At 44.0% G+C, this 12,638-nt stretch overlaps 1 protein-coding gene across 2 annotated transcripts; it reads left to right on the forward strand.

Moving 5' to 3' along the window:
* The first annotated feature begins 4,400 nt into the window (after positions 1-4,400).
* Positions 4,401-12,227, forward strand: LOC106592971 (uromodulin). 2 transcript variants are annotated; one of them, XM_014184326.3, is made up of 10 exons: positions 4,401-4,609; positions 5,198-5,322; positions 5,636-6,445; positions 6,562-6,648; positions 6,785-6,972; positions 7,079-7,236; positions 7,449-7,691; positions 11,128-11,287; positions 11,934-12,009; positions 12,125-12,227. In XM_014184326.3, exons 2-10 carry the CDS (start codon positions 5,235-5,237, stop codon positions 12,142-12,144), a joined length of 1,830 nt encoding a protein of 609 aa, XP_014039801.1. In that variant the 5' UTR covers positions 4,401-4,609; positions 5,198-5,234; the 3' UTR covers positions 12,145-12,227. The 2 variants fall into 2 exon arrangements, with proteins under 2 accessions (XP_014039801.1, XP_045565594.1); XM_045709638.2 differs by having other exon boundaries at positions 4,502-4,609; positions 5,233-5,322.
* Positions 12,228-12,638: the final 411 nt, after the last annotated feature.

A 12,638-nucleotide genomic window follows, 5' to 3' on the forward strand; every position in this document is an offset into this window, starting at 1 on the left:
TTAGGTGACCTAAACTGCGACATGCTTAACACCCCGGCCATCCTACAATCTAAGCATGATGCCCTCAATCTCACACAAATTGTCAATGAACCTACCAGATACAACCCCAAATCCGTAAACACGGGCAACCTCATAGATATCATCCTAACCAATCTGCCCTCCAAATACACCTCTGCTGTCTTCAACTAGGATCTCAGCGATCACTGCCTCATTGCCTGCGTCCGTAATGGGTCTGCGGTCAAACGACCACCACTCATCACTGTCAAACGCTCCCTAAAACTCTTCAGCGAGCAGGCCTTTCTAATCGACCTGGCCCAGGTATCCTGGAAGGACATTGACCTCATTCCGTCAGTAGAGGACGCCTGGTTATTCTTTAAAAGTGCTTTCCTCACCATCTTAAATATGCATGCCCCTTTCAAAAAATGTAGAACCTGGAACAGATATAGACCTTGGTTCACTCCAGACCTGACTGCCCTTGACCAGCACAAAAACATCCTGTAGCGTACTGCATTAGCATCGAATAGCCCCCGCGATATGCAACTTTTCAGGGAAGTTAGGAATTAATATACACAGGCAGTTAGGAAAGCAAAGGCTAGCTTTTTCAAACTAAAATTTGCATCCTGTAGCACAAACTCCAAAAAATTATGGGACACTGTAAAGTCCATGGAGAGAATGAGCACCTCCTCCCAGCTGCCCACTGCACTGAGGCTAGGAAACACTGTCACCACCAATAAATCAGCGATAATTGAGAATTTCAATAAGCATTTTTCTACGGCTGGCCATGCATTCCACCTAGCTACCCTTACCGTGGTCAACAACCCTGCACCCCCCACACCAACTTGCCCAAGCCTCCCCCATTTCTCCTTCACCCAAATTTAGATAGCTGTTGTTCTGAAAGCGCTGCAAAATCTGGACCCTACAAATCAGCCGGGCTAGACAATCTGGACCCTCTCTTTCTAAGATTATCTGCCGACATTGTTGCAACCCCTTTTATTAGCCTGTTCAACCTCTTTCGTATCGTCTGAGATCCCCAAAGATTGGAAAGCTGTTGTCCGGACCTCCGCGGTCATCCCCTCTTCAAAGGGAGAGACACTCTAGACCCAAACTGTTACAGACCTATATCTATCCTAACCTGCCTTTCTAAGGTCTTCGAAAGCCAAGTTTACAAACACATCACCGACCATTTCGAATCCCACCGTACCTTCTTCGCTATGCAATCTGGTTTCCGAGCTGGTCATGGGTGCACCTCAGCCATGCTCAAGGTCCTAAAAGATATCATAACTGCCATCGACAAGAGACAATACTGTGCAGCTGTATTCATCGACCTGGCCAAGGCTTCGACTCTGTCAATCACCACATTCTTATCGGCATACTCAACAGCCTTGGTTTCTCAAATGACTGCCTCGCCTGGTTCACCAACTACTTCTCAGAGTTCAGTGTGTCAAATCGGAGGGCCTGTTGTCCGCACCTCTGGCAGTTTCTATGGGGGTGCCACAGGGTTCAATCCTCAGGCCGACTCTTTTCTCTGTATACATCAATGATGTTGCTCTTGCTGCTGGTGACTCTCTGATCCACCTCTACGCAGACGACACCATTCTGTATACTTCTGGCCATTCTTTGGACACTGTGATAACTAACCTCCAGACGAGCTTCAATGCCATACAACTCTCCTTCCATGGCCCCCAACTGCTCTTAAATGCAAGTAAAACTAAATGCATGCTCTTCAAATGATCACTGCCCGCACCTGCCCGCCCGTCCAGCATCACTACTCTGGACGGTCTGACTTAGAATAAGTGGACAACTACAAATACCTAGGTGTCTGGTTAGACTGTAAACTCTCCTTCCAGACTCACATTAAACATCTCCAATCCAAAATTAAATCTAGAATCAGCTTCCTATTTCACAACAAAGCACCCTTCACTCATGCTGCCAAACATACCCTCGTAAAACTGACTATCTACCGAACCTTGACTTCGGTGATGTCATTTACAAAATAACCTCCAACACTCTACTCAGCAAATTGGATGCAGTCTATCACAGTGCCATCAGTTTTGTCACCAAAGCCCCAAATACTACCTACCATGGTGACCTGTATGGTCTCGTTGGCTGGCCCTCGCTTCATATTCGGTGAAAAACCCACTGGGTCCAGGTCATCTATAAGTCCTTGCTAGGTAAAGCCCAGCGTTATCTCAGCTCACTGGTCACCATAGTAGCACCCACCCGTAGCACGTGCTCCAGCAGGTATATTTCACTGGTCAGCCCCAAAGCCAATTCCTCCTTTGGCCGCCTTTCCTTCCAGTTCTCTGCTGCCAATGACTGGAATGAACTGCAAAAATCATTGAAGCTGGAAACTCATATCTCCCTCACTAGCTTTAAGCACCAGCTGTCGGGGCAGCTCATAGATACTGAACCTGTACATAACCCATCTGTAATTAGCCCATCCAACTACCTCATCCCCATACTGTTATCTATTTTATTTAGTTTTCTCCTTTTGAACCCCAGTATCTCTACTTGTACACTCATCTTTTGCACATCTATCACTCCAGTGTTTAATTGCTATATTGTAATTATTTTGCCATTATGGCCTATTTATTGCCTTACCTCTGTTATCCTACCTCATTTACACACACTGTATATATTTTTTTCTATTGTATTATTTACTGGATGTTTGTTTATTTCCATGTGTAACTCTGCATTGTTGTTTTTGTCACACTGCTTTGCTTTATCTTGGCCTGGTCGCAGTTGTAAATGAGAACTTGTTCTCAACTGGCCTACCTGGTTAAAGGTAAAAAAAAGATGTATGAACTACACATTGACACGTCCAGCCCAAGTTGGGAGGTTTAAAAAAAAAAATGTACGTAGTCGCCTAAGTTCCATAGTGTTCCTTTAACTAAAACACAGCAAATAAAAATGTGCATGCGCAGAAACACATGTACTTATCTAAATAAAAACCTGTTTTCGCTTTATCATTATGGGGTATTGTGTGTAGATTGATTAGGGAAAATTTGATTTTTATGCATTTTAGAATAAGGCTGTAACGTAACAGGACAGGACAGGAAAGCCTGTGCAGATACATTGGAGGGCGGGTCACAGGAAGAGTGGTCACAGTTGGGAGGACACAGGTAGAATGGGATCAGAGACCATAGAAGAAGTCAAGCATGTGGCCTTGGATGGTCTAAGCCAGCGGTCCCCAACCTTTTTTGGGCCACGGACCGGTTTAATGTCAGACAATATTTTCACGGACCGGCCTTTAAGGTGTGGTGGATAAATACACAAAATAAAATGATACGACCGGCATAAAAACTGTGGTATTTTTTAAATATAATAATAAACGTGAATCCACTGTGTACTCGTATGCAACTTTATTAGCAGCGTCCTCGTAACATCGCACCAACAACATAACATGATTAACATCCTCTCTGCCCCCTAACACTCTCTGGTCGCTATGGTAATGTTTAAACATGCCTTAAAAATAAGATACAACACAAAAACAAATATAAAGTGCATGAAAAATACAACTCACCATAACGCTAAATCAATGGGAGCCCTGAGCTTGTTTCTCTGCAACGAGACGGTCCCATCTAGGGGTAATGGGAGACAATGACACCCGAAGTGTGTTGCTTATGTCCAGTCTACTCCGTAATTTTGTTTTGGTTGCTGTCACTGCAGAAAATCCCGCTTCACACAAATAGGATGTCGGAAATGGCAACAGGTTTTTCAGTGCTGTTGTGGCGATCTCAGGGTATTCTGCCGTGACTTTAATCCAGAACACCGGCAGAGTTGTTGTCTCGAACATACTTTTAAGGCCGCCGTCATTTGCGATCTCCAGCAGTTGATCTTCTTCTTGCATAGACATGCTGGATTCACCTGGTTTGTTGACAAATGGGTCGCGAATCCATTCCTTGGCAGTTCGTGGGTCTTTTGTGGTTGGGAAGTAGCGCTCAAACTCTTTTAAAAGCAAAGACAGGTGATCGTGCACCAGCTGGGACAATGAAGGCTCGGGCTCAGTCTCTTCCAAAATCCCCGCGAATGGTTGTTTTTATCTCATTTTGCTAGCTTGTGGGTTTAATTTTAGCGGCAACGTATCACGTGACCGAGACAAGCGTCAAGAGTGAGTCATAGACGGATGTAACAGAGGGAATCCGGTCATTTTTCAAAATAAATCATCGTTCAGACTCAGATAATAAATAAAACGGAAATAATGTAAGTTATTTATTCTTTCTCTGCAGCCCGGTACCAAATGACCCATGGACCGGTACCGGTCCGTGGCCCGGGGGTTGGGGACCACTGGTCTAAGCTGCTGCCTCTGGAATATATGCATACCGCTGCAACACCAATACCACCAGTCCCTGGCACACTGTCTTTTATTAAAGAGAGATAACACAGAGATAACTAAATGAAAGGCATGTCTAACTTTGTAGTTTGAGGTCAGGTTAAATATTGCTTTACTATAATCTGATGACCCCAATTTATTGTTTCCCAGAAACAATATACAATAGTGATGATGTCATACTCCACATCACTGTCTGGAACACCCCCGTAGTACTGGAAGGGTTTATAATGTCAGAAAAACAGAGAGATTGACAGTTCACATCATCAAACCACACAGGTAAGTTTACAAGTTTCTTAGGCAATTGATAGAATTCATGATAAGTTTAGTGGTCTCGTGCACTTTAAAACTAGCCATTCAACCAAATCTGGAGCTTCAATAAATGTATCAGTTAGAAGTCAGGTGTGCATTCAAGTTGTACACTATTGATTAACCTTTTACTGCAGTGGGTAAATCAGGGTCACACAGAGTGTTTCTTGGTAGTCTTAAACAAATCTACTTTGAAACAAAAGTATCCACCTCACACACATGGATATGGGCTTACAAAAATATATGACACCTGAACCATGTCAGATAGAGTTTTAATGTATTCAATTTTGAGTTTGCTTCCCAATATTACACTTTATATACATCACATAAGACTGAAATATAACAAAACTGTTAGACATTTTGACATTTACAAAAAAATAATGTTTATTAATTAGGAAAAATATTAATAACATTTCACCCATGAGGGCACTAGGTCATTTGACGGCAGGAAAGGGCTACTGCTACATAATAGGGAATGTTGTGCTTCAAGAAATCTGTGGAATATATAGATTATAAGAGGAGTCATAAAATTCTTTCCAAATGTTTCTGTTTTGTTAGGAAAAGCTTTACATCTGGTTCTTTACAACCTCAAGGCATGACGAGCAGTAACATGGGTCGTCCTCTGATAACGCCAGGCTTACTACTTCTAATGCTGATACCTGCCATCACAGCTGATAGCTCCGGTAAGGTTGAACAACTGAGGAAGTGCATCTAGACAAGATTATCTCTGTTTACATCTGCAAAAATATATGTATTTGATTTTGTTATATTTGATTTGACAATTCATTCAAAATACATTCCATGTTACTCCCAAAATAGTTTAGGATACATACACAAAAAAGTCAAGAGACTTGTTTCCGTTGTGGTCTCCATATTATTGTTAATGTTATTTTTTTAATGTTCTGTTGCTCTATTGTCCTGTAGCGGTCTCTAACTCCTTGATATTAGCCATAGCCTTAACTCAAGGAAAATCAATAGTAGTTGTTTCCTTCACAGGTTCTGTTGTCACCAGCTGTGAGGCATGTCACCCGCATGCTGCCTGTCGTGCTTCTCTACTCAACAATGAGGTAGAGGTTGAGTCTTCCTCATCCAAGTTAGTCACTTGCAACTGTAAATCAGGCTTTGTCGGCAACGGCATCACCTGCTACGACCTCAAGCTCTGCGCTGGCGGCTCCTGCTGTCGTCAAGGTTACCGCTGGTCCTCGGAGCTGGGCTGTGTGGACGTTGACGAGTGTTCCCTCCCAGACCAACCCTGCAGCCCTCCTCAGGTCTGTGAGAACACCCCCGGATCCTTCAACTGCCTGGTGCCTCCTGAAGACGACCTCCGCTCCAGTCCTGGTTCTGACTCCCGCTCAGTGCAGTTTCAGTGTGGGGGGAGACGGTGTCCAGTGGGAGAGGACTGTATCAGTGTTGGTGGATCATCCCTCTGTGCAGACCCCTGCCAGCACTACTCTGTACTGAATGATGCATGGCGTTCCACCACCAACAACGGTGCAGCTAGCGGCTTCCACTGTGACACGTCTGTCAACTGGCAGGGCTGGTATCGCCTGTTCCTGGGGAACACCAGTGTTCAGATGCCAGAGAGGTGTGTGGAGATGTACATGTGTGGAACCGCTGCCCCCCTGTGGCTCACAGATCCCCATCCCCAGCTGTTAGACGGGGTGGTTCAGAGGGGCGTCTGTGGACACTGGTCCTCAAAATGCTGCACATTCAGAGAAAATCCCATCCACGTCAAAGCCTGCTATGGAAACTACTATGTCTACAAGTTTGTCCCTACAACAGGTTGCTACTTGGCCTACTGTGCAGGTACAGTACAATGCTCGTCTTTGATTCTTAAGGACGTCAAGAATATTCAAGATGTCTGGAATGCACTCCAATTAGTCACATCAAATCTATTCCCCCTATCCCACCTGTCCTTCTAGATGTCAACACCAAGGTGTGTTCTACATGTGGAGTATTTGATGCCTGTGTAAGTGATGATAAGATCAACTGGAGGTGTGAGAGGAAAGGTGAGTGTTAAAGAAAAACAAAAATAAAGAGGTGTAAATATTGTCCCAACAGAGACACCACAGCAAAGATCAGGAGTTAATCCATATCTTTGTTTTGTGTGTTTTTGATTGGTAACATTCTGAGTTTTTTGCTTAGCTCTGGAGCTGGTCTGTGGGCGTAACTTCATACAAGTGGTCCTTCAAATGGATAACCTGGAGACCGGACATCTGGATCCTTCCTCTGCTCACCTGGCCGACCCCAGTTGCTCAGTCCACCAGGAGGCTAACGGCACGGTGTGGTACCAGGTGGAGCGCAGGGAGGGACGCTGTGGAAACACTCTGGAGGTGAGAACACATTACCTCAGTTTGTCCCAAAAATGTATGCACTGGAGGAGTAACTGACAATGCATTTAATAAATCTATCTTATGACCTTTTTTGTCTTTTCCCCAGACCAACGGCACCCATGCTGTCTACTCCAACAGCCTATTTGTTTACCCATTAAATGCAAGAAACAACTCTCTCTCTCGACCTCTGAGCCTTCCATTCTCCTGTGCCTATCCCCTGGAATCAGAGAGCAGCCTGGATGTCGCCATCAAACCCTACCTGCTGTGAGAAATAGGATTTAGTATTTTTGTAGGCCTACTTCTCCCAAACGGTTTGTTTTTCATTTCATCATCATCATCAAACTTCATCATCAACTCAAGCTGTCATGATGAGCTACATTTAGTCTTATCATTCCATAATAGATCTGACTTCCAAACGTCAGTAATAAAGATGAGGTTGTCTCATATCTGGTTGCTTCATGTTCACCTCTCGACAGGACGGAGGGTGGAGTTTCAGGTTTAGGTGCCAAGGCCGAATCATTCATGTCTCTGTATCGAAACGCCAACTTCACAGAGGCGTATCCACCTGGAGAAGTCCTCCTGCCAGTGGGCTCTGCCTTGCACGTGGGCGTGTCCATAGACGAGACAAACGACCAGTTGGTGGTGGTTCTGGAGAATTGCTACGCGACTCACACCCCCAACTTTGATGATCTTATGCGATACGTCCTTATTCAGAACAGGTCTGTCCGTGCCTTCTTGAGTTGTGTCTGACCATTTACTAAAACTGTTTTTCTATATGAATATTTAAATATTTATTTGCCAGCAGCATACCACCCTGCATCCCGCTGCTTGCTTGCTTCTGAAGCTAAGCAGGGTTGGTCCTGGTCAGTCCCTGGAAGGGAGACCAGATGTTGCTGGAAGTGGTGTTGGAGAGCCAGTAGGAGGCACCCTTTCCTCTGGTCTTAAAAAAAATATCCCAATATGCAAAGGCAGTGATTGGGGACATTGCCCTGTGTAGGGTGCTGTCTTTTGGATGGGATGTTAAACAGGTGTCCTGACTCTCTGTAGTCACTAAATATCCCATGGGACTTATCATAAGAGTAGGGGTGGTAACCCTAGTGTCCTGGCTAAATTCTCAATCTGACCTTCATACCATCATAGCCACCTAATCATCCCCAGTTTACAACTGGCTCATTCATCCCTGTAACTATTCCCCAGGTCATTGCTGTAAATGAGAATGTGTTCTCAGTCAACTTACCTAAATACATAAAATACAAATTGTATCATACCCTTTGACTTATTCCACATTTTGTGTTACAGCCTGAATCCAAAATGGATTCAATATTTTGTTTTCTTCACCCATGTGAATAACGAAGTGAAAACGTGTTGTTTTTCTGTGCACATTTATTGAAACTGAAATACAGAAATATCTAATTTACCCCCTTGAGTAAATACATATTAGACTCACCTTTGGCAATGATTACAACTGTGAGTTTTTCTGGGTGAGTCTTTAAGAGCTTTGCACACATGGATTGTACAATATTGGCACATTATTATTTAAAAAATCCTTCTTCAAGCTTTGTCAAGTTGTGTGTTGATCATTGCTAGACAAGTCTTGCCATAGATTTTCAAGCTGATTTAAGTCAAAACTGTAACTAGCCCACTCAGGAACATTCAATGTCATCTTGGTAAGCAACTCCAGTGTACAGTCGTGGCCAAAAGATTTGAGAAACACACATATAATCATTTTCACAAAGTCTGCTGCCTCAGTTTGTATGATGGCAATTTGCATATACTCCAGAATGTTACGAAGAGTGATCAGATGAATTGCAATTAATTGCAAAGTCCCTCTTTGCCATGCAAATGAACTGAATCCCCCCAAAACATTTCCACTGCCTTTCAGCCCTGCCACAAAAGGACCAGCTGACATCATGTCAGTGATTCTCTCGTTAACACAGGTGTAAGTGTTGACGAGGACAAGGCTGGGGATCACTCTGTCATGTTAATTGAGTTTGAATAACAGACTGGAAGCTTCAAAAGGAGGGTGGTGCTTGGAAACATTGTTCTTCCTCTGTCAACCATGGTTGCCTGCAAGGAAACACGTGCCGTCATCATTGCTTTGCACAAAAAGGGCTTCACAGGCAAGGATATTGCTGCCAGTAAGATTGCACCTAAATCAACCATTTATCGGATCATCAAGAACTTCAAGGAGAGCGGTTCAATTGTTGTGAAGAAGGCTTCAGGGCGCCCAAGAAAGTCCAGCAAGCGCCAGGACCGTCTCCTAAAGTTGATTCAGCTGCGGGATCAGGGCACCACCAGTATAGAGCTTGCTCAGGAATGGCAGCAGGCAGGTGTGAGTGCATCTGCACACACAGTGAGGTGAAGACTTTTGGAGGATGGCCTGGTGTCAAGAAGGGTAGCAAAGAAGCCACTTCTCTCCAGGAAAAGCATCAGGGACAGACTGATATTCTGCAAAAGGTACAGGGATTGGACTGCTGAGGACTGGGGTAAAGTCATTTTCTCTGATGAATCCCCTTTCCGATTGTTTGGGGCATCCGGGAAAAAAAGCTTGTCCGGAGAAGACAAGGTGAGCGCTACCATCAGTCCTGTGTCATGCCAACAGTAAAGCATCCTGAGACCATTCATGTGTGGGGTTGCTTCTTGCCTAAGAGCACAGCCATGAATAAAGAATGGTACCAACACATCCTCCGAGAGCAACTTCTCCCAACCATCCAGGAACAGTTTGGTGACGAACAATGCCTTTTCCAGCATGATGGAGCACCTTGCCATAAGGCAAAAGTGATCACTAAGTGGCTCGGGGAACAAAACATCGATATTTTGGGTCCATGGCCAGGAAACTCCCCAGACCTTAATCCCATTGAGAACTTGTGGTCAATCCTCAAGACGTGGGTGGGCAAACAAAACCCCACAAATTCTGACAATCTCCAAGCATTGATTATGCAAGAATGGCCTGGCATCAGTCAGGATGTGGCCCAGAATTTAATTGACAGCATGCCAGGGCAGATTGTAGAGGTGTTGAAAAAGAAGGGTCAACACTGCAAATATTGACTCTTTCATGTAATTGTCAATAAAAGCCTTTGACACTTATGAAATTATTGTAATTATACTTCAGTATTCCATAGTAACATCAGACAAAAATATCTAAAGACACTGAGGCAGCTGACTTTGTGAAAATTAATATTTGTCATTCTCAAAACTTTTGGCCATGACTGTATATTTGGCTTTGTGTTTTATGTTATTGTCCTGCTGAAAGTTGAATTTGTATCCCTGTGTCTGTTGAAAAACACACTGAACCAGGTTTTCCTCTATGATTTTGCCTGTGCTAAGCTCTATTCCGTTTATTTTTATCCTAAAAAACGCCCTAGTCCTTGCCGATAACAAGCATACCCATAACATGATGCAGCTACCACCATGCTTGAAAATATGAAGAATGGGTCTCAGTGATGTGTTGTGTTGGATTTGCCCCAAACATAACACGTTGTATTCAGGACATAAAGTTAATTTCTTTACCAAATGTTTTGCAGTTTTACTTTAGTGCCTTATTGCAAACAGAATGCATGTTTTAGAATATTTGTATTCTGTACAGGATTCCCTATTTTCACTCTGTGATTTAGGTTAGTATTGTGGAGTATCTACAATGTTCTTGATCCATGCGTAGTTTTCTCCCATCACAGCCATTAAACTAACTCTGTAACTGTTTTAAAGTCACCATTGGCCTCATGGTGAAATCCCTGAGCAGTTTCCATCCTCTCCGGCAACTGAGTTAGGAAGGATGCCTGTATCTTTGTAGTGACTGGGTGTATTAATACACCATCCAAAGTGTAAATAATAACTTCATAATGCTCAAAGGGGTATAACTTCTTAAGTAGATTTTTACTCTTGAATTTATTAAGGCTTGCCATAACAAAGTGGTTGAACACTTATTGACTCAAGACATTTTAGCTTAACATTTTTATGAATTTGTAAATGTATTTCCACTTTGACATGATGAGGTACTGTGTGTAGGCCAGTGACACACAATCACAGTTTAATCAATATTAAATTCAGGCTGTAACACAACAACATGTGGAAAAAGTCAAGGTGTGTGAATACTTTCTGAAGGTACTGTATTTAATAGGTTTTTTTATGCTCTGGGTGAAAATGATTCTGTCACAGGTGCCCTAGTGACCATCATCAGGTGAGGGTAGACGAGAGCGGATCATCCCTCAGGGCTCGCTTCTCTGCTCTGCTGTTCCTGTACCAGGGAGACTACCGGGACGTCTTCCTACACTGCAGCCTCAGCCTTTGTGACCAGAGGAGGTCCTCCTGCACTCCGGTTAGTCCTCAACTCCTCCACAGTCTCCCTCTCTCTAGTCCTACTGAGTGTCTCCCTGGTGTCTCCCTGGTGTCTCCCTGGTGTCTCCCTGGGGTCTCCCTGGTGTCTCCCTGGTGTTTCTGCCTCATGGACTGGTGTCTCCCTGGTGTTTCTGCTTCAGTGTCTGGTCTCTCCCTGGTGTTTCTGCCTCAGTGTGTGGTGTCTCCCTGGTGTTTCTGCCTCAGGGTCTGGTGTCTCCCTGGTGTCTCTGCTTCAGGGTCTGGTGTCTCCCTGGTGTTTCTGCCTCAGTGTCTGGTGTCTCCCTGGTGTTTCTGCCTCAGGGTCTGGTGTCTCCCTGGTGTTTCTGCCTCAGGGTCTGGTGTCTCCCTGGTGTTTCTGCCTCAGGGTCTGGTGTCTCCCTGGTGTTTCTGTCTCAGTGTCTGGTGTCTCCCTGGTGTTTCTGCTTCAGTGTCTGGTGTCTCCCTGGTGTTTCTGCTTCAGTGGCTGGTGTCTCCCTGGTGTTTCTGTCTCAGTGTCTGGTGTCTCCCTGGTGTTTCTGCCTCAGTGTCTGGTGTCTCCCTGGTGTTTCTGCCTCAGTGTCTGGTGTCTCCCTGGTGTTTCTCCTTGAGGTCCGTTCCCTCTGACTGTCTTTGGTCTCTCTCCTCAGAACTGTGGTAGAAGAATGTCCCGCTCTGTCTCCACCTCGGCCTCCCAAAAGTCCCTCACTGTCGGACCAATCACCTGTGAGTATTTTTGATATCATCACACTCACCTCAAAGTAACTTGTGCACAGTCAGACACACACATACACACACACCCCTCACTAGTAACCTTCTCTTTGCACTGTTTGTCTTCTAGGGACCAAAGGGCCAGAGTGAACCAGACAGCACTGCAATGAGACAACAGAGAGCTTCTGTATCTTAACGATTATTAAATAATAAAGTGAAGCTTTATACTATTATATCAGTCTGTTGTGTCATTATATCAATGTATGTTCTCTGTTATCTCTTGCTCTGGTCTGTTGGCAAAGCAGGGTTAGGGTTACAGATGTTAAATCTTAATTTGATCACCTTGTTGTTGCAGGAAATTCAAATGTTGATGTGTGTACAAAGTTTACATTTACATTTAAGTAATTTAGCAGACGTTTAAAAAGGCATCTAAAGTTTGTAATTTACACTTGAACATTTCAGACTTAATTTGCCCTAACTAAAAAAAGATCAACCCCTACAATAATGTCCATTAATTATAATCCACACAATAATTCATATTTCCTGTTGCTGCAGGATTATTTTCCTGCTGTGAGAAACTGGTCAAATTAAGATACAACACCTGACTAAACAGCAGGACCTATTGAGGGGTTGCTTCCTTCTTC

The sequence above is a fragment of the Salmo salar genome, chromosome 02 (genome assembly GCF_965601325.2).
Source record: "Salmo salar chromosome 02, fSalSal1, whole genome shotgun sequence".
NCBI classification, from domain to species: domain Eukaryota; kingdom Metazoa; phylum Chordata; class Actinopteri; order Salmoniformes; family Salmonidae; genus Salmo; species Salmo salar.